The following is a 22,197-nucleotide window of genomic DNA, read 5'->3' as shown; positions in this document are numbered from 1 at the left end:
TCAGAGGCGTCGATGCCTTCTCCCAATGCTGTTTACTCATCCCCAAAGAGGTCTACGAGCGTGAAAACTTTTCAGTCCATGAGACCATATGTTGCTAAAAAGACCAGATTTTAGATCAATAAATAAAGTTTTAACGGTTTTTTCGTTTGATTCGCGAAAATCCATGGACGATCAATCAATATAAATACACTCAGTCTGAAACTTACCTTTAGCTGGTCCCTTCGCTCCCTTTGACAAGAGACCTGGTCACTAAATATTTGTAAGCCCTCAGAAGCCGACTTCCTCAAGCGCAAGGTCCTGCGTGACGTCCCGTCACAAATACAGTGACACCAACATGCTGCTTAGATCGCGATCGCTTAGGTAGTCAGTCACCAATAGGGTATTTGAATTTATAGCGATGTGCTTTTTTATTAATTAAACTCAAAAGTCTGATGTACTCAATCTTGTCGAGCGCTTGTCACCCGAAGACGCCGTGAAGCTTTTGAAGAGAACAGGTTCTTGAACCACCTTTTAACTCTCTGCAGTAGACTATTGTTGTAGTACTTCGTCACGGTAACAGTCCCACCTCGAGTAGCAGTGTCAGTCGGCAAATGTCCTGCCACTAAAGCATTTGAGCTTACGACAGAGCTGGCGCCTTGCCTTCGATTCTGTCCCGCACGCGCTTCTCGCATCGAGGAGAGGCCGGTTGATTTATCCTCAAGAGCAAAGACACCATTACTGCCAAGGACAACAACCACAGTAGCCATCATAGTTGCCAACACGAGACGATGTATCATTCTTGAGGTCGTAACGAAGTCAAATGGGTGGATATCCTGCTAGAAGTTCGATGAGCCCAATTTTTTTTAGTACCGGTAGGGAGAATGCAGTTGATACAAGGATCGTGAATTGAGATTGGCCACCTTGAATTCCAGAAACATACGTTGCAGCCAGCAACGTATACAATACTACTGAGTATACATATCGAATGGACAGTAAAGTTTATTTAAAAAAAAACTTTTGAGGGATCAATTACAGGTGCCCAAACGACTAGATTGACTACACAGCCACTTCTGTGGCTTAAAGTGAAATTTACAAGCGTTGCTCTGAAATCGCCTTGACAGACTTTAATCCTCGCCTGTAAATCGCCAGCAACATCGTTGCTCGCCGTATAAGCTACAAGAGTCTTCTAGAACGCTACGATCAAAGCTCTTGGCGTCAACATACCTGGTACTCAAAACAGTCTTAATCACGATCCGTTGCCGTTATTGTCGAAGGTGAGTTGTAGTCGAGGTACTGATCGTGGTGGGGACCTGATGACCCCAGAGTTGTTTCCACCAGCGCACGAGCCTTTGGAAAAGTCCGTTGTTGTTGAAAATCGATATCGTGATGGTGCCACCTCCGTTGCCGTTGCTGGACGACACGATGGTTCCTCCTGCCCCTGCACGGCCACCTTCGCCCGACGTGACAGCGCTAGACGAGCTCGCTCTTTCCTCGTTGGAAATCAGCTTCAACCACCACCTCTTGATTCTTTGCCAAAGTCCATTGTTGTTGTAGACTGTCACCGTCACAGTGCCTCCATCGTTGTTATTGTTGGAAAGAATTGTACCGCCAGCTCCAACACGGCCTCCTTCTGCAGCCGCCTTGGCAGCCGCGCTTACTCTCTCTTCCTTTGTTAATTTTTCCTCATTGTAGACTTCCTCGAACGACAGTAAACTGCGCGTATTGCCAGCTGAAGCAGTAGTGAAACACTCGCTACTTGCTACCAGAGCCACGATGGCAGCCAACAGGAGCTGGTACAGAAGCATTTCCAGATGGAGAGGGTTCCCCGACGGCCGCAAATACTGAAATGACGAGCTATGCTGCGGAAACAGCTCTTGGTGTTCTTGTACGGTAGCGGTACTGCTGTTATTATAGTTTAAGGTCAACCATATGGGAGATAGCCCATCTCAGATAGTACAGCCGTTGAGGACTCGACTGGAGATTCTCCGCGATTGGCGAGGTTCATGGCTACACCAGGAATTGGTATTTTATTACCTAATCTAACATACGAAGTCGTGCTTCGCCCGAAGAAGTTTTAAAATTTACATCGTTTTTTTTTTAATGTTAACGAGTCCCTACCCCAGTAGATAGATATAAATACCCGGGTTATTAGTTTATGGAAATTGAAACACCAACTGAAATAAATTTCAGAAAAGAACTTATTAAAATACTTCCGTCCCCACTGGGGACATCCCAGGGAAATGTCGAGGTGCATCAGAAAGTACTTGACCGAACACTCGGTGGGTGACAATTTAAAAGGACAGACTTCTTCGGATGTGGCCCAAAAGTGATTTTCCTACAGTAAATCACCTCAAAATAATCATTTTTTGTGATTTTATATTCCTTATTACAAAGGAGAGGTGAAAGGTAAAATTTTGTTAACTGCTAGACCTCAAGATTTTTAGCTTCCGTGACTATTGAGATGGCCTTTGTGGCGACAATGTAACACGTCTAGCAAGTTGTTATAGTTCGGGGTGGGTGGCATGATGCTGGCAAATCTGCAAACGCTAGAACTTAAGTTTGACTGGCATCTTGATGGAACTAGCTCAATTCAAGAGTGAGGGGGAATCCGGGAGGTCCGCTATGGTAGCGTGCGAATGCTGTTGGCTTGTTTGGCTGTTGGCTTTTTATAAGTAAGTCATTTGTTGACTTAGCCACCCCATGATAGGAAACCCCTGTATAGGCATAGCATGTCTGTTTCCGGCGCTATGACTACGCAAGGGTTCATCTGTAACTAGAATTGTGTGAAATGAGATTAATTACATGTAGATGTTGGCTAAAAGGAGATACATGTATTCGGATAGTTGGCGCGTGTGTAGCATAGAGAAAAACAAGCTCATGTGAAAATTCTGTCGACATGCTATTCCTGTTGGAGGGTATTCCAAAAGTAGGGATTACTTCCGAAGGGCGTTCCTGTATCGGTAAGCAGAAACGACATGGATACATGTAGCAGAACATGTTGCCCACTTGAAGCAAAATTTTCACAGGAAGTTTTCAGATCGTTATTTTTCAAGAGAGCTTTGAACACACTGCTGTACAGAAAGTGTCCATGAAAGTGCTCGTTGACTCGAAACACAGGAAAATTTTGAACCTTCCTGGTATAGCTGCTGTACCACCGGTTGGTACATGCACGGTAGCTCGACTGGAAATACATCAACTATTACGCATGAATGTGAGCTTCAACTCGATCTCAGGTCAGGGGAAATGCCACTTTCGTTCAGTTTTGTGAGACCCTTCACAATTTGGCCCATATTTTAGGCAATAAGTGTCCAATAAGGTCCTAACTACAAGGAAATCGTTCAAGCATAACATCTGCTTATATTAGTAACAGGCGCTCAAGGTGCGCAAAATTTTCAGTTTGCGAGACGATTATTTGGGAAGTTATTTAGAAGTAAAAACGAAAAAGTCATGACTTGGTCATGACCTTGGACCTGGTACGTTGAAATACCAGCGTTTTATCCTAATTACTAAGTAAGAAAGTGGATACAGGTCCAGAGTATTCCGAGTTGCGAATTTAGGAAGAGGCGCATATGCCCCCGGCCGCATGGTGAAGTTTTGAGGCTGATATCTACATAATATCATACGTACTTATAGAATCTATTCGCAAGTCGTCATCTTCTACGATTTTAAAAGTAAGCTGACGCCGTGTTCACTAACAAAGCATGGCTAAAGCAAATTTTCGACTAGATACCAGAAAAAAGGATAAGTCACAAATCTCGGGTCAGGCAGTGAAATCCGACCACTATCTGAACACCATCCCTCATATAAAATAAAAGTATTTCAGCCGACAGGATTACACGCCCAAAGATTAAATTGGCCAAAAGCCCGATGTATTTGACATTGGAGGGCTAAAATACCGTTTATGCAGGTTAAAACCAGCTCATTAAAACCAAATTAAACTTCAACTTTCGGGTGTTTAGGTATAACTTTCTTAAAACTTTTAATGATAAGAACGCTTGACAGCTCCTCCAATGCTCGGATAACTCGCTCAATGGTAGCTCTTCTCTTCTCTGGAGCAAGTGACTGACGTTGCTCCTCGTTGCCCTCGCCGCACACGCACACCTCGTCGCATTTGCACTCCACAATGCAAATGCACCCATCAGTGCAAAGGCACTCTTCTCTACGAGGGCATTCCTCGATGCAGACACACTCCACATCGCATGAGCACTCTTCTACCCAATTACACCCCCCCACCGGACTTTCCTCTATAACCGAGACATCGACGCTGGACTCAGCCATCCAGTGGGCTGTAATTCGCTTTGGGGGGGGGGGTCCCATGACACCCACATCTAATGACTGGCCTACAGCCGTGCTATTGGCAAGAAGTGCGCACGCGAACGCAAACGTTGTTTCCGAGATGACTTCGATGCCATCATCGGACACGTGAGCATCAAAATTGTCCAGCAGAATGACGGACGGGGCGTCCACTTCAAACTGTACTAATTCCTTCTCGTAGTGTTTCCAAACCCTAGCATCCATCTATTCACTCTCCTGAACAGCATAAACGTGTTGTGGAGGGTATGTTTTCAGTGCTTGTTTTTTCAGACGCCCGCCGGGTTTACCTCTAGTAATAAACAGTATTAGAAGTTTTTTTCCTTCAGTAACACTTACATTTATTAGTGTCAGCGATTAAAATTAGTAATAAACAATGCAGCACTAACCGTCTGTTCGAATCGTTACCACAGCAGTCAAGCGCCCCGAGTGTTTTTGCGTTCTCTTCACCTTCGCCTATCCCTTTCGCCCTTTTAAAAACCTAAATTCTAAGTGACGGCATGTCGTAATAGATAGCTGTCTCGTCAACATTATAAATTGGTGGCGCTGGAAAAGACCCATAATTCTTCCAAAACTCACGGCAAACTGCCAGTGGATTTCTTGTATGGACTCTGTGTTTTTCTTGGTATATTGAGGTTTCTGACATGTTAATCCATGACAAAACAGAACTTAATAAATTAATACTGATACCAAGGTACCAGCTTAGTAGAAAAAACTTTACCGCTTTGCGAAACGCTGGCATAACTTCATTAGAGATGTAAGTCCCTGTCCTTCCCGGCTAAAGAACCCTTTAACCATTGCGCCTGATGGAACTTCATGTATTGGATCATCAAACCTGTACACAAATACTAGCCCAGGAAAACATACATATTAGAAGTAAGTCAAAATTAAAAGAAACCTAGGTTTTACCTGTTCTTTTCTTCTGACATCGTTCATGGACGTGGCCAAATCGTGTGTGAAGGGCGTAATGCTCCGTGCACCTTGGCCCTTGAGCGTCTTGCTTGTTTGTGCCCCCTCGAACTCCTGTATACTGCACTTGTTATCCACCCAGTTCCGAGGGGTGCGCCGAGAAATGGCAAACTTCGTTGACGCAGCTCTCTCGCCTAAAGATTCGGCGGGCTGCGATGCCTTCGCGTTTAATGCGTATAGTGTACGAGCGCTGGGGGGGGGGGGCGTTGTCGAGCTGATGTCCTACTGCATTGTGCGGACGCAATGGCGGCGACGAGCTTCTAGCATCCAACCAAACTTTTCAAACTATGTCATTGGTTAAAATATATAAACAAGAGTTTGAAACATATATTTGGGATGGGCGTGCTCTTAGGGTATGGCGGATTACACCGTCGTTGTCTGTAGAATGGACGCCCTGATACTCCATAAAGTAAAAGGTGATCGACAGTGAAATACCGTCGATTTGAGAGAGATGTTTCACTTAGTGTTTCGGCACAAGTCGCTCAGGCTACTTACCGCTGGCGCGAATCGGACCGCGTGGGCCGAGAAGAGGGGGGGGGGGGGCTCGAAGTGTCAAGCCGGTAGTGAGCGACCGTCTCGGCGTGTGCTCAAAACCGACACCAAGCCGCGTCAGAATGGCGACCGCTCGCGCACGAGATCTTACAACCATAATTAAAATCGGGGTCTTTACAGCACAAATAGCTGGAGGGCGTCAAGCAGCAGAAGCAGACTATAATGTGAAAGTTTAACTCACCCAGCATGGCCCTGTCTTCCTGTCTATTTGTCACCGTACAACGTTATCCTGAATCAAAAACGTCCAGCAACCTTAGAAGTATCGTTAAGTATGTGAACTCTCTTTACAGATCGTCTCGTCACCGTATTGACTCCACTTCTGCGTGCGGCGGGCTATCTCTCCGCTCCTACATGTACTGTTGCTCTCTCGACTCTAATCAAGCTATCGTTAACTAGCTATAATTCGAGGAGGATCTCTTGACCCACCAAAAGCAATGGTCAAACTGGAAATCTCAATGTGCAGGGCTCCATAGTTACGGCTGATCTCCCGACACCCATTCCTCGAACTCCGGACTTGGTAGTAACTACATAACTGTATAGCTACGTGCTACTCATAAAATATTAACATTCCTAATGTATAAATTACCGCAAAAATTCGCGCAAATGTTAAGTTTGCAATTAAAGGTGCGCAAAATTACAGCGTGAATTAAAAAGCTATCAGCTAAGGCAGAAACAAAACATTTGATTAGTGCACCGTAAGACGCTCTAAAGTTAATGCTTTAAAAAGGTGCAGGAACGCGATTTGTCCAATTGAAGGCGTAAAAGGGCACAGCTGCAGTGCGCAAAGAAATCGTCTTTTAGAAAGAGCTAGACCGTATGCCTTCTATGGACTAGTGTATGATGCCACGGTTACAAAGCTGTACGGCGTGAGTGTGCGGCAAGACCTTACATGGAGCATGGAGATTTGAAATTCTTATTACCCGCATCGTTTGCAAAATTCTGGGAGCACACTGGGCTTTAGGACTATCATGGCTGTGAGCTTGAGGGTCTTGAAGATGAGAACTCCATCACAGATGCGCTTGCCGTAACGCAAGCGGAAGTTAATAATGAAAATTATATCTGAATTTTTAAAACAGAAGTCAGTAGTGTGGCCAAAGACGAAATCAATAGTACTACTAATAGCAGTGCTAATGACGCCAATAAGAGCACCTCCAACGGTAGTGGCAACATTATTATGCATCTGACAGCATACTTACTTTGTCCTATTATCCTGGTAGTGCTTCAGAATGAAGTACGTAATAATACAGTCCAAACGGCTTTCATTCGCCAGGGAAAATGTGTGTCATACACCACGCAAAGGTATATATTACAGACGACCACGGAAAAATACGCCAGCACTGACCAGTATCCTCCATAGTATACTAGATGCTTCGGAAAAATACGCCATAGTTATGAAAGGATATAATGACCACGAGAAATTTGCAAATTTAAAAGAAGGAACGTATTTTTACACAGAAAGACTACAATGATTGCCAAGACGGTACAAAACCCAAACACTTCAGAAATACCATCTTAAAACTACACTTACTCAAAATATGCATGTACTTTGTCTTGTGGACAAAGGAAGCTCTACGCAACAAATATTACAGAAGTGCAGCTGTAACACCGTCAAATTGCGCCCTAAGATGTTAGGATCATTTTTTTTATTTGGAGGCTTCACCAGCTGCATCTACACCTCATAAAGTCTCTTCTGCAACTTAAAAGTAATTGCGACTGTAGAATGACTTCTTAGTCACGATCATACCATATAATCGTTTTTGTCGGACCTAGAGGTGTAAATTAAACCTTTCCATAATATAATATATCGAAGGCATATTTGTTGTAAATTATACATGCCTGATTAAATCAAAATCCTTCTCACACCTGATTGGACAAATTAATGATTGTTTTTAGTATCGGAATAGATCGAGGGAGTTTGTCGCATGACGTATTTTTAAGTGGTGTGTATTTTTCCGTGGTCGTCTGTACTTAAGCTATTAAGCTAGACAGCTTAAAAAAAAGAACGGTTTGCATTAGATGGTCACAGGTATCAAACTATACAGCTTTGCTCTAAACGTCAAGAATATGTTTGCTAAATCAGTACAAGCGTCGATCACTTTTACAAGGGTATTTATTGAACCAGGGTTGGAGGATGCGCTTAGCTTACAGTCGCCGAACAGCTCGCTCATGCTCAATTCGCAGCGATCTCGGAGGTAGGACAAGAAGCCGGACGCTTAGCTCGCGTAACATGAATGGGGGGGGGGCTGAATTGGCTTGCAAGCTGCACTCCAAGACCAGGCAGTGTTTTTTTTTAATGATGTAAGCGTATAGTAACGGATATTACTTGTGTATTTGAAATGACAATAGTTCTCGGCTGATACAGGACACTTTTCTCGCATTACATGAATGGAAAAAGTAACTAGCGAGGGGGGGGGGGGTAAGTAACCAGGCAGTCGTTGGTAATTGACATGAAGTAAGCGTATAATAACGGATATTAATTGTGTATTTGAAGAGCCAGATCTTCAGTCCCCGGTTAATACTGGACGCTTAGCCTGCGTAACATAAATTTACTGGGCATTTAATTGCAGAATCACGCCCCCTTTTTTTCTTTTCACTACAGTACAGTATTGGACTTCCCTCAAATGTTGTATTGGTCTACCGAATGAAACTTTTTCCTCATAGCGCTACCAGCCTCTAGTATCAGGCATGTCTGCAGGGGGTATTTTAAAAATCGTGCCCTTTGAAAAGAGGAAAACAAAATTCAATATAATTGCCACCCCGGGTACTGCGTATAGATAAAGTACAGAACACCCTTTATCTTTTTCTGAAGTACCCCTTGAAAACGAAGGAAAATTTACCAGGAATCAAAGCAGATGTAGGTTGTTATTAGATATTACCTTGTGATGTGCAAAAGGGCCTGGTGCACATACCTGCATATCACTTACTACACCATTTCATCCCAGAGGACCGATTCAATACAACCACCTCCTAGCCGACCTGTGCATAGGGCTGGACAAGCCTTAGTTCAAATTTACTTCCAGCACTTTTAAAAAAAACCAGTGTGCCTTTTTTTTTCTTGGACCACTTGGGTACGGATCAACTTTTGTCATTTTTGCTTCGAGAACTTTCGAGAACGCAATGTCGCCCTTTAAAGGACATAAGTGGTCCAAGAAAACCAAGGCACACTGGTTTTTTTTAATACTGCTGGTGGTAAATTTGAACTGAGGCCTGTCCAGCCCTATGCACAGGTCGGCCAGGAGGTGGTTGTATTGAATCCGTCCTCTGGGGTGGACGGACCTGAAATGGTGTATTAACTAGCCGAGCGCCGCCGCTACGCGGCGGTAGTTTAGGTTTATTTCTAGTTGTTTTGGCATTCCCGCCCCCGCTACGCTTCGGCGGGTTAAGTATTATAAGAAGCTAGCCCCCCCTTTGCGCCTTGATATTTTTAATTTCATTAAGTAAACTGGGTCAGCATCTTACCTGATTAAAACCAACTATTCTAATAATCCTGAATCAAGATTCCTACTATTAATACAACCTCTTTATTATTGTTGGGTATCACTGTATCTTCTTCTTCCATTCAAAATCACCTGCACTTCGAATAACATTTATAGAAACGCTACACAATTTGTTTAGTTTAGAGTCGTGCTCGAAACCACGGGCCGTTTCTGAGCCATGAAACTTAGCTCACATCAACGCAAAAGATAGAAAAGGCGTGTTCAGCTTACACTACTTACCCGCTTGTACTGCATGTTTAATCTTGTAAGTAGCTAAAGATTGATCACTTCTCATTCCAAACTCAATGAGAAAACCAAAACGTATTCATTTTGTACCTTTTAAAACATTTAGCGCTCATTTTGTGCTGATTCATAATGAGTCATTAGACACTCTAATCTGAGCCAATTATGATTAAAGCATCTGGATAATGCGTCGCAAGACGCCTTGCTATTGTTATTGTTGACGGCGGTGTTTTTTTTTTATTTGATAGCTTAACGACGATTCCAGGATGGTTAAATGTCATTTAGGCTCCAAGTTTATAAACGTTTTTTATATAATCTACTTAGCCAACTATAATTAACACCTCTCGTGTTTTGTTGTTGTCTTACCGCTCCATTTAAAATCGTATCCTACGCCCTTGTCGGCGACACGTCCGCTAGTTAAGTTGTATCGGATTTTGCTGTCTAAACAGCTTTAAGAAAAAATGATTTACAGCAGTAACACATATGGGTTCATCTAAAAATTTATGGATCAAATGACAACGTTTATTAGCACAGCGCTGTTCTTACGGCCAGCTTCTGTTGTACATGTACTACTTTTTGTCAGTTACAGATATTTTCTTAATATTTCTACAACAAAACAGTTGTAGTTTTTCTTCTAGTCATTGTTTCTTGCAGAAACTATTAAAAGCATACTATTACGTAAATTATTAGTATGGCCTCGAAAACACACATTCCTACGTGTACGCTAAGCCCCTTGCAGCATACAGTAGGAATCGTCTTTAGGGGCTATTTCATTTGAGAACTCGAATATTAAAGCAACATGCAATATTAAAATAGTAAATTTAATATTCGCAGTATTAAAACGATGCCACCTTCGGATAATGGATAGTCTTGTGCAAATCTCCATATGTGCTCTGTGAACCACATAAATTTACAGATGTAAGCTACATAATTCAGTTTTAACCAATTGGAGCTGCCTTCGCTCCGCTCGACAGTCAATGATAAAGCTCAAAAACCTGAGCGTTTCGTGTGACGGACGGACAGACACCGTGCTAGCATTGATACCTTAGAATGCCGTTGCAGTCTCTATTGGAGATGTTTTAGCACATCAAAATGGCAAATCTCGTGCAATCTCCCTACCACTGCGTCGCCGCGTCAGAGTGCGTTCCCTGTCAGCCCAATTTGCATAGGACTGAAACAGTACTAGAGTAAGAGCCTTAGCAGTTAGGACTTAGTCAGACCCACGCGTTTTTCGCGGGGCTGTCGTGTTCTGGATTTGAGATTAATATTGATGGCGTCGCATCCAGGTTGAAGGTAGCGATAATGTGACTTGGCACTATCACGTCAAGCGCGGTGACAGTGGACATTGAAAATCTCGATGCACCAGGCGTTTGCACAGTTAAGGGACTGCCGCTCGCTTGTGGTACTGTTGAAGCTATTACTATGCATCAGCAGAGGTAATTTGTTTGATCTTGTTCTTCGTTTTGACTTTGAATGAAGGTCTGGTCATACAGATCGGTGCATCTCCAAAGAGGGTTCAAAGCCCAAACCACTTTCGCACCGATTACACGGGGGTGATCCAAGATGACAGGGCCGATTAAGTAAACTTGTATGGATCGCCAAAAAAAACTGGAACTGAAAGGACTGACTACAGTATAAGGGGTCGGCGGAGATTGCCTTTAGAATGAAAATACTCTCCGATATCGTGGAGGGCAAGATCGACAGATTAAGGCCTCTATTGACGAATAGTGAGGCCGAATTTGATGACAACCAGCTGGTCATCATGAAGCTTATCGAACGACCGTTGCTAGTGGCCATTTTTCACCAGATTTGCGCCACGGGGTCGGACATGTGACATGCGTTGTGTGTTAGCTACCCGGGAAGATCAATCGGACGACCATGGTTCATGGAGAGGAGGAATCCGACAAAAACTAGCGCTGCCGAAGTAGGCCCAAGGTGGGAACATCAACAAGCACCTAGGTATGAGGTCCAATTTGCGGGCGGAGTTACTACCGGTATCGAACCACCAACCTTATGCTTGTAAAGCGGGTGCTCTCGGCTGGGCCATACGGAATTCTTACTCTCAGCAGCCTGGCTGTCCGTGGTATGAGAATCGCATGGCGATCATGCGCACGATGGTGCTTGAAGAATGCACGGGGATACGCTGCAGAAATAAAAGCACGATAAGCTCTTGGAGTCGGCGCGAGGCCGCTGGTGTGGTACATGTACAGGGGAAGGGTCGTCAACCGTTCACATTCGACAATGTGCACGTTGAACTGCCGTTCTGCGGAACGTGGTTGGGACGTGAGGTTTCCAATAATGTCTTAGAAAGACGGACCTTTTCAAGGAGGGTTCATGGACTGGCGAGTCCACATCTTAGTTGGGGAGATTGTACGAGGGTTTTGCTGTGCATGACGCACGCGGAATCGAATTAGATTCGGCTACGCAAATTTATCAAATCCATTCGTTTGACGGATTGGTCGCAATAAAGATAATCAAAACCTTCGGATTTTGAGGATGAAAGTTGTTAGTGCTGGTAGCACTTTGAGCCTGGTGTTAAAGCACTAAGGGTCACCTTCGAGTAGGGAGCTATAATTACGGACTCTTTGAGTCGGACGTCTTCCTTTGGCGCGAAATCTACGACAGCCCCGTTGCACCGTCGGAGAAGCTGTTGTTCTATCTTCTGCGCGTGTAGCTGCCTATATAATACATAAATAAAAACGTGGTGTTTAAATTATACGTGAACGCTTGCTACTAGTGTTTGCTATGTAGTTCCTACAGCAGTACGTCTACCAGAACGGCAAACGATTGTTCGGGTGGACCTGAAGGCCCAGTATCTTCCCTAGCCCCGGGCCAGATCGGACCTTGCAAATCGCTTATATAAGTCAATCCGTGAAAATGATAACAGGCTACTAACACGAACAAAGCTAGTAGGTGTTTTGAATCCTCGTTGTCCCAACAGCGGCAGGGTACAAGATACGAGTAAGCCTTTACGAGGGCACCGAGTGCTCAACACTCGGCTGGAAGAATAAAAGGGATGCAACACGTGCAATTGAGCAAAATAAAGCTGTCACATAAACCTTCCGATATATAATCGGCCAATACACACAAAGGCTCTTGGCCTTACCAAATAAACCCTGGCGAGTAAGCTTCGAGTCCGCCGACAGGCATAACACACACACGTAAGCTTGACCAGACGCCTACCTCGAAGCCGGACCTCTCTTGTGCACTTCAGTGGGAGTTTGGTTCTGTGTTTATGTTGCCCTCTCGCGCCAATTCCTAAAAAGTAATCCTACACATGCTACTAATATCGAGTGAGCTACGATCCGTTATGGATCTCTTCGTATGCCAACCGACGCAAGAACCGTCGCTGCACCTTTCCAAACGGCCAGCGAGGATTCAAACACTCACCTGGCCTTCGCAAAAGTCGCTCCCACCGAGCGTTCGTACCGTGACTCGTCCATTTTGTGTCACTGAATGTGAATCCGGTTAGTCCTATTGTTACCAAAAATGGCGGCCTGGACGGATTGACTTATTGATCATAATTAATGCCCAACGAACACTCATTAGTGACACAGTCAAGGCTTTGGCACCTCAAAGTCACTTCCTGTCACATGACCGTGCGTTCGTGGCTTGGGCACCTCGAACGTGGCGCGTCGTGTCCGCTGATGATGTTCCGCATCATTAGGATTAATAATACACCACATAAGTCTGAATGTTGAGATTCACAGAAATGTAGAAATATTTCAATAGCCTTGCATGTTTCGTCATCAATCGGATATAGTTGCTTGTTTACATTCTCCATTAACTTGCAGTGCTGTGGAGGCTTCTGATTTGTAATTTCCATGTAGTAATGAAAAGCATTTACGATTGCCATGTCGACCCGAAGAAAAGGGCTATGCATTACTTTCTGAATTTCTAGGCAAGTTGGCTACCATAGCGCAGCATGCGCGATTGGTCGTGAATGCCCCCCCCCCCTCTCCATTCGATGGTAATCGCGGACTAGTCCCGGTGCAGGCGAATTTGCTTCTCACTGACGCTGGGATCTAGTATAAAAGGCAAGCTGTTAGATGCCTCCAACATACCTGAAATTGCAGATCATACCTCCTATATAAGCTCCAGCATTTAACGCTTACACATTGGTCTGACCGCACGGCTACCACCGGATGAATTTATGTGGACCCAATAGTTATCCATCCACAGTGCCGCGGCATTTTGAGTGCATTTCTCGCTTGCGGCTGTTCAACCTGGTTCTGATGGTGGTTTTCTCGCTCACCTATTCAATGCTATATTTGCCGGAGCAAAATTAGCTTGAGACCCGGCTTGATACACCCGCCTATGTAGCAGTAGTGTCAACTCAAACACCACCGACGTGTAATACCGGCCGGCAATCACGAGCCAAAAGTGCGCATTAGCAGACTGAGAAACGAGAATGTTCATCCTCCAAACCACCACAGCAACAGGATGATTTATCCGTATTGACAAATAATTATTGCTCCAATACAAATACCCAGATTGCCAATGGGTGTTAGTAGTATATAATTGGACGTGGGGTTATATTGCAATGGTGTATTGGAACGGAAGAAACAGTGCTATATTGTCAGATGTATGATGAAAGCGATTCACTGAGAAGGCGCACTAGCGTCTGCGCTAGCAGCCCTGGTGCCTCCTATCGCGACTGTAATAGTCTAATTAATCCAGAGCTCGCGATTTTTTTTTTAAAAAGTATGATGTTTTCAAACATCCGAGTTCTCATGCGGTTGGGATGATCGGTCATGACGGACTTTGCAATGCTGAACAATCACTCGACTGATACTGAAGTGTCAAACATATACGATAGATCTTGATACTCTGTCACTTGATCAAGCTTCTGTCTCTCGCGGTCATTGACCTCTTCTGTGTATTATATGGCTGCGCCCCAGTTGATGTTTCTAGATGAAGACTGCGGCGAAATCTCGAAAGGTCTCACTAGTGTTCGCTGATGCACCGTTAAGCACTTTATTCTCCTCTGACTGAAAGATTGGGTCATGGACAATGCTGGAATCTTGGGCGAGATATTGGGAGAGCTCCAGGAAATCATCTAGGTTGGTGTCAAATGCTCTGCAAGCGTAAGCCACCATTCCACCGGTTTTCTGTAAGTCGACCATTATTGAGTCAACCTTCTGGAGCTTCGGGATTAGATCTCACAAAACTTGAAGGCCAGCCTTACATGGAACATCAGCTACGTCTACCAGACGCAGCTCACTATTAATTTTTAAGAAACCATTGATCATCCGGTACGTTGATGACCATCGAGGGACGTTATTTGAAAGCAGTACCAGCTCGGTCGGTTCGCGTAGAGCTGCTGCGGCAATCCGATTCGTAGCTTTAGACCATGACACACAGACTCTCTTTAGTCTCCGAAGCACCCGCCTGCTTGTCGCTAAAATTTCCGATTGCTAGATTCCGTTTGTATCACGCACACCCTAGCAGCCTTACGCCCAACAAGTCTGCAATAGGCTTGTTCGTCGAGCTGTTATCCCCGATTAGAATGTAACCTGGGATAGGTCGCAGTTACATACGTTTAGGACAAAAGCAATAAGATCCCAGTGCAAGTCAACTACGTACGATCGCTCGGCAAGCGGCGGTGAAATATAAGGAGGACCTCTCGAGGGTTGTCACATCTGAAAGCGCCATGTTTTGCATCAAACCCCAAACAATCCACTTGAGCCTTCCCCCAACACACACGGATGCTATCACTTGGAGCCCCAGCCCCATCCCTCGCGATTTCATGGCTGTAGCGTACTTAGCATAGTAATCTTTACCGACACAGCCGATTATTAATAGATGTTTCATCAAGCTGGTGTATTCAGTGCCAACTGCCCATTCCGTGCAATTGTTGCATGTGAACGGAACACCGTCCGCTGTCGTAATTGTGAAGAAAACTCGAAGCCGTGGTGGCACTCGAGAGATCTTGAACTTGGATCTTGACTTATGCTGCGTTTTCTTGGGGTGGTATAGTGTCTGTGGTGTCAAACTGGGGATAGGGTTTTCGCGGAGTAGGTGCAACTAGCCGAAGAAGCAGGGGTTTCCGAGAGAGAGAGAAAAAAAAAGTGAGTGAGAGAGAGTCGTCCGGTTATTGAGCTTTTTTGTTTTTGTTTCAAATTAGATTTGTGTAGCCCATTATTTGGCTCTTAAAATTGGCAGACGCGTTGTCACCAGGTTCTAACACTTTCCTAAAATAATACACTCTATGGATCGCGACCTTGTACAGCCACTTGTGAAATATGGTAATACCGTATTGCACAAGAGTAAGGAATTGCAATGTCCATTGAAGCAAATGCAGCAATCGAATAGTAGATTGCGAGCATGTTAAGAATTGCACTTCTTACTGCAATTAGCAGTAATGCTAATTAATGATATTCAATTGTTTTCAGAAAACAATCGGGCTTCCTGTGTATCATCGTGAAGAGGTCTTTTTGTATGACGCCATCTCGCGTCGAGCCTTCCCACCTTGGCTTACACAGGCCTAAGGCGACCGGTAGCTCATAAAATGAGACTTTGCACTATACACAGCAAATGGCTACGCGATAGCCACGGCCCAAATGTGCCCAGCCGTTTAGTTCATCCCGCTGTTCTCGTTAATGCGCCTTGAGCCCTTTTGCAAGCGCGTTTTACATGCGACCAATAAGTACGCAATACTTTGTGAAGTTCCACAGACGCTACTACACGAAGACGCGCACGTGAATCTTTTTATGAGTCAAAGTATCGCGGTCGGTCAGCATTTGAGCTTTCCGAATTTCAGCCACTCAGCTCTCGACATTCTGGAGATGATAAATGCTGATTTATTTTTGTTCTTTTTCTCCACAATAGCGGTAGTGTAGAGAAAACAATAGTGCCAAGGCCCCTTAGGCAAGCCGCAATATAGACTCTGTATGATTATAATGACCTTGATACAGCCGGAATACAAAGGATTCGATCCCAATTTCGTCGTGTCTATCAAAACGAATACCAAATTAGTTTTGCTGATATGGTTCTGGATGTGATAGTACCACGATTACCATAGCCCCACCCCGATTTCCGCATATCCTTGGTCACTGCTTTGTTTCCAGCAACATTTAGATTGTCGATGCCTGGTAGCTCCTTGGTCGTATCGTCTTCTCCTTCCCCATCAGACGAAAAAAACAACAGCTACCAAACGTCGTCCTCGTCGTCGTCAAAATCACCAAAATCACTAAGCTCGCTGGAACTTTCTACACATTCTGGGCCAAAAGTAGTGACCCCGTCCGCCCCACCTTCACTTACAAAGCATGAACCGTCATTCCTCGCGCTCGTTGTTTAGTCGTAATCATTACTGTCGCCTCCGCTTTGTTATCATTATCAAAATCGTCATTAGTATTGTGCGTCCGGTTTCGTTTCACAACCCTACCAGACAAACGTTTAGTTACTGGACTGCGCATCGGAGTGGTTTGGTCATATTGAGCTGGAGCGTATGCTGGAACTTCCACATCGGAATCACCAGACGTTGGGGCTAATGCTGAAAGCGATCAGATCGCACCACCAGATGTGGGAGCAGATGATGGAGACGTTGTCGCAATTGCAGTAAAGGTTGACGCCAATGTTCGAGATGCGGTCGCTGGTACACAGTAGTAATTAACTTTCGATGCTGGATGTATGTTGAATCTTAAGCCTTACCGATTTGACATGTTGGAGGTAATGTCGGCTATTCATCGTTTCCTTCATCTTCTTTGTCACTCCATCCGAAAATTTCCCACCGACGTACTGAGATGATATCGTTATGCACCGTGCGGTAAACAGCTTCAGAAATGGTGTCATCAACCGCTCCTTCCGCGCCAATCCTATCCCCTCCACCACAGCTCATCTCCTTCGGCCTCACCAGTTGCTTGCCCTTCGCCTTCGCCGGATTCTTGATATTCCAATTTGCCAGATTCTCCACCATTGCCGTTGCCGGCTCTTTGGCGTTCGCCTTCGCGGGAGCCGGCAGTTTCCTTTCGCTAGCACGGTTCTGATCATGATCGTGTACAGTCGTGATGAGGACACCTCGTCAGATCGGGATAGACGTCGGTCACACCAACGCAAGTCCTCAATCTTACGCTTGTTCTCCGCTGTGACCGTGTGCGCAGGATTCTTCCCTGCCGGAGCAACCAACTTCGCCCTTGCTACAAAAAAAATCATGAAGAGGGGGGGGGGCAGAAGTTTTCCATCAAAAGTTCATACATTATGTCTAAAATCAAATACTTAACCCCTTAGTTCCCGGCCTCAAATATGAGGGTATATTTTGACCTCGTCCCATATACAGATATAAAGGAATTTGTATGGGGTTTCAATTAAGTCCGGATATCTTGGCGCGGGATCGGGGTGGTAACAACGACTTGCCAGTGTGTATAGTACGGATTCTCCAACATAAAGGAGGGTTTATGTAGTACATTGAGACGATCATATACAACTATGCTGTATAAATAAACATAAGATATGTACTGTTTATTGATTAGCCTATCTTTGTGCTGTTGCATACGTCCAGCAGCGGTGAGTTCATTTATTATAGCCAATAACAAGAAAGATCAAGTGCCGTATCAATTGATTGCTCCTTGCATAGACATGTACGACCAGACGGCGCAACCACTACGCCTCCTCCTCCACCGCTTCATCATCTTCTTCGCTCGACTCCCCAGCACCAGCACCAGCACTTGCTCCGCTCTCGCCTACCTGCTGTCTGCGTCTCCGCTTCTTGCCTGGACGCTCCGCTGGCGCTCGGTCGCGTATCTTGTGGTCGCGTAGCAAGCGGCTCGGGATGTCATTCCCGTTCTTCCAGTCGAGGTGCCATATCTGAAAGCACGTGCGCTCCCTTTCCTCCCTAACAACGTTGCAGAGATACTTCCTGCGGCACAACCTACAGTCAGCGCTATCACCGTGTTAGTATCAAGCATGAACAGCATGTACGTACCTCTTTGGCCCTGCAGAGCATTCTGGACAGTAATACTTCGTATACTTCCGCGGCATTACCTTGTAGATAGCACACAGTTTGCAGGTTCTGTGGCGACGCTTCTTTCCGGTTTCAGTGTCGGCCTTGTCTGGGTTCTCCGCCAGTTCGTGGCCATCATCAATGCGGTCTGAGCCACGTCGCTGCTCCTCCCGTCTTGGCGACGCTCCTCGTGCAGGTGAAGCGGCTGTACGCTCCTCAGCGGAGGTGGATTTCTAGAATAGGAAACATAGCCAACATAACACATATTAGTAAATGCATTTATGTTGCCAAACCCATCATAGCAACTTACCTCAATCTCAGCGAAAGAGTTTTCATCAACAGCAAGTAGTTGTTCCATGAGTGTCTCGAAGAATGCGGAATGCTTCGGGGATTTGTGCCCATTGGCACGCTGGTTGTGTCGATACACAATAAAGGCGTTCACCAACGCCATGTCCAGCAATCCGAGAAACAAGGTCTTGTAGTACTTTCGTGATTTGTACGAAAGCTGCACGCTGTAGCGTTGCATCCGGAGCTGGTCGTGCACATCAACACCTCCCATGTATCGGTGATAGTCACGAACCAGCTCCGGTGCCGGTAGCTCTTTCATCTGGCCTTTGATACGCCGCACTACAATAAAAAAGCACAATAGTGAGCAATGATACATATATATAAACACACAGGCTTACTTACTGACACTGACTGTTTCTCTGCTGCCACCACTGCTCAGCATGTGGACGGGATTGCGGTCCATCCACATTGCTGCGGTTATCTGCGGAAAAAGCTTATTTTCAGCCAGCTTGATTGTCCCCTGTGGTGGTACTAGCTCTCTCACACCATTCACGGTTCTGTAAGACTTGTCAGTCTTCACATCCTTCGCGTACCCTGCCATACGCGTCTGGATCGTACCCGTAATGTACATCCGTCGCTGCAACAGCTCCAACGCCAGCTTCACCGACGTGTAAAACCGGTCTGTGATTACCAAACGCCACGGGGAGGTCGGTGATGGCGGGCACAGCGCGTTCATGTTCCTTAGTACGGCAGCCTCGCCGCAATTATTATCAGCAGGAATCGGAGTCCGGAGATTACTCTTAGCACCACAGTACACCTCGAATCTGAACAGTCGCACAAACGCACACGATATTAGTAAAAGTAATAAATATGTTGGATTAGGAAATTCTCCACAATGTGGATGTTTGCCCGTCCAACATAAGCACTTAGACCAAAAAAAAAGTGGCAAGCATTAGCTTGCCACCTTGAACGCACCTCATGCAATAAGCTGTATCTGCACACGCTGCCACGAACACCTTGGTCCCCCACTTGTGCGGTTTGTCCTTGTTGAACTGTCTGGTAGGATTGTAGCGGGATCTTGAAGGCAGCGTAGCTTCGTCAAAGCTAATGACAGGAGGAATCTTGTAGCCGCGCGCAAATGTACGCTGTAAAACCTCGATAACCGGCCGAATCTTCCATACACGATCCGTGCTAGCTTGAGGCGACTTGTTGTTGGAGAAGTGCAAGTATCCCATTATGTGGAAGAACCGGTTGCGGGACATGTACTTGCCGAAGCGTGGCGTTGGCAACGCACCAGCCGGTGTCAACTCCCAGTGAGCAGCAATCCCCATTCGCACTGGAGACAGCATCCTTGCAATGAGAAGCGCGATGACGCGCAAAACCTCCCACGGTTCTATCGGCTTCACACGTGCTAGTCGCCGACGAATATCTGCGAGGTTCTCTACTTCTCCACCACCACGACGCTGCTTCGCTTGAATCGCCTGCGCACGACCCGGTATCGACTGCGTGTGGTAGCGATTGCTCTCGACGGCAATCTGTCTCCACAATTTTGGCGGTAGGTAGTAGAAGAACAGCGCCAGTGGGTCTTCAGCCACTCCAAGGACGCTCTCAGATGGTCCATAAGGCCCGTCGTAAAGGTCTTCATACGTAGGATTGTCTCCAAATTTGGACTGGTCTACAAATAGCACATCAAAGTGAGTTAGATAATGTTAACATTATGTTGGACAACGACGGAATAATAGTTGCGTATGTTGGATAGCGTTCAACATAACTTACCATACTCCCAGCCAGAATGTTTCATCTCCGCCAAACGCGCCGCATTCATCGCCACCGACTTGCAGAACGTGTCCGGTAGCTCAGTTCCAACGCAATCGGCTAACTCCTCATCAGAGAGTTCTCCAAGCTCCCAATCTCCTTCCCACTCACTGTCCGCGTCGTCATCGTCTGAATCAGGACCAGATTCCTCTTCTGATCCGAGGCCAGTGCACTCACGTGCACCAGCCGCCATGATGTTAGGATCACCGTCGACTACGCAGGCGACAGGGAGATGCGGGGCAGCTGACGCAGCACCGGTGTCTGTGGTGTCACTTATGGTGCCTTCAGCTTGAGCTTCGCGTTCTGGACTGTCTTGTAGGACGCGGCGGCGTCGTTTCGGGGATCTTTGCGTAACCGGCGCCTGCTTGTTCGTCCGAGGGGGGCGCAAGGTCTCCACAGCGCCTTGAGCATCTCGCACAGGCGTTAGAAGCGCACTTGAAGCCACAGCTGAAGCCACAGCCATCACCACGTCTGCTACAACTTCCTCCACCTCTGGTTCCACAGAATCTTCCTCATTTTCTGCAACAGGTATTACCTCTTTAGCTTCGTCCGTACTCGCTGTTGCTTCTGTCTCTTTGGGTGCTGCCGGCTCAATATGTGGACCTCTAGACTCTGCTATCTCCATGGCTGTCGTCGTAAGTTTCATCGCCCTCTTCCTAGACTGCTTCTTCGACGCACGCCCCTCAGCGCCATGCTTTGGCTCTGCTGCTGACTGCCTCTCGTCGTCTCGACGAAGGCGACGCTTGTGGCGGTCACTGAGGGCTGCCTTGCACAACCGGGTCTCTTCCGCTGTCAGCGTCCGTCGTGGCATCTTGCCAGACGTCGCCACCATTCTGGTCTGCTGCCCCCGCGGTCGTTTTGAAGAATGAGAGAGTTTTGTGGCTGTCGGCCACCCGTTGGTGGTGGGTGACACCGCCTCTCTTTATCTCGTTCAATCAGGAATCCGGTCCAGCTACCCTAAGCCTGTGCATCCGGCCGTTTTAGGCTCCCACTTTTGTCTTGACTTCAGTATTGAGCTTTCCTGCGCTCTCTTGAGATCTGTTCAATACAAACCCCAAGTCAGTTTTTCTCTTATGTTTAGCCGCTAAACATAACATAGATGCCGAAAAAAACTGAAAGAAGCTATACACCTCTTATGTTTAGCGGCTAAACATACGGGAACTAAGGGGTTAAACCAGGTAATGTAATATTGGTGGGTCCAACATGGGTATAGACATGAGGCTAAGTGTGCAAGAGCTACACTCTCGTTATGTTGGTGGGTCCGATATGGTGGACTTGAAGGCTTAAGTCTTTAACCCCTTTGTTCTCGGGCCCTATATATGGGAATAAGTTTTACACTGTCCCATAACTAGAATATGGGGAATTGAAAGTGTAGACGGATAAGTGTGATTTTTGACGTGAGGGTTGGAGCTGTGCACAGTGACATATAGCCATTGCGCATCTAACATAACTCGACTGTATATAGAATATAAAATTATAAACATAAAAAATGTCCTGTTTATAAGTTAGACCATTTTGCATCATTGCACATGTTCAGCATTAATGGATACAATTCTGACGGCCAAGAGCTGAAAGGCAAGAATAACGTTTCATTTGAATGTAATACGTAAAGTTGGCTACTTT

The 22,197-nt window shown here is 45.8% G+C and overlaps 2 protein-coding genes across 2 annotated transcripts; both read right to left on the bottom strand.

Moving 5' to 3' along the window:
• Nucleotides 1-1,241: 1,241 nt before the first annotated feature.
• PITG_04440 (uncharacterized protein) lies at nucleotides 1,242-1,784 on the bottom strand (the record flags this gene model as incomplete). The annotated part of the gene is made up of 1 exon (XM_002906010.1): nucleotides 1,242-1,784. One exon carries the CDS (start codon nucleotides 1,782-1,784, stop codon nucleotides 1,242-1,244), a length of 543 nt encoding a protein of 180 aa, XP_002906056.1.
• A 2,128-nt stretch (nucleotides 1,785-3,912) lies between these two features.
• On the bottom strand, nucleotides 3,913-6,709 carry PITG_04439 (uncharacterized protein; the record flags this gene model as incomplete). Its single annotated transcript, XM_002906009.1, has 8 exons — nucleotides 3,913-4,138; nucleotides 4,352-4,486; nucleotides 4,870-4,901; nucleotides 5,200-5,313; nucleotides 5,993-6,015; nucleotides 6,100-6,158; nucleotides 6,289-6,335; nucleotides 6,701-6,709. The coding sequence occupies 8 exons, from the start codon at nucleotides 6,707-6,709 to the stop codon at nucleotides 3,913-3,915; spliced, it is 645 nt and encodes a 214-aa protein (XP_002906055.1).
• Between the last annotated feature and the right edge of the window lie 15,488 nt (nucleotides 6,710-22,197).

Source organism: Phytophthora infestans, genomic scaffold, assembly GCF_000142945.1.
Source record: "Phytophthora infestans T30-4 supercont1.5 genomic scaffold, whole genome shotgun sequence".
Classification (NCBI taxonomy): Eukaryota; Oomycota; class Peronosporomycetes; order Peronosporales; family Peronosporaceae; genus Phytophthora; species Phytophthora infestans.
The sequence above is the reverse complement of the archived record's forward strand: the minus strand, read 5'-3'. Positions and strand labels throughout refer to the sequence as shown.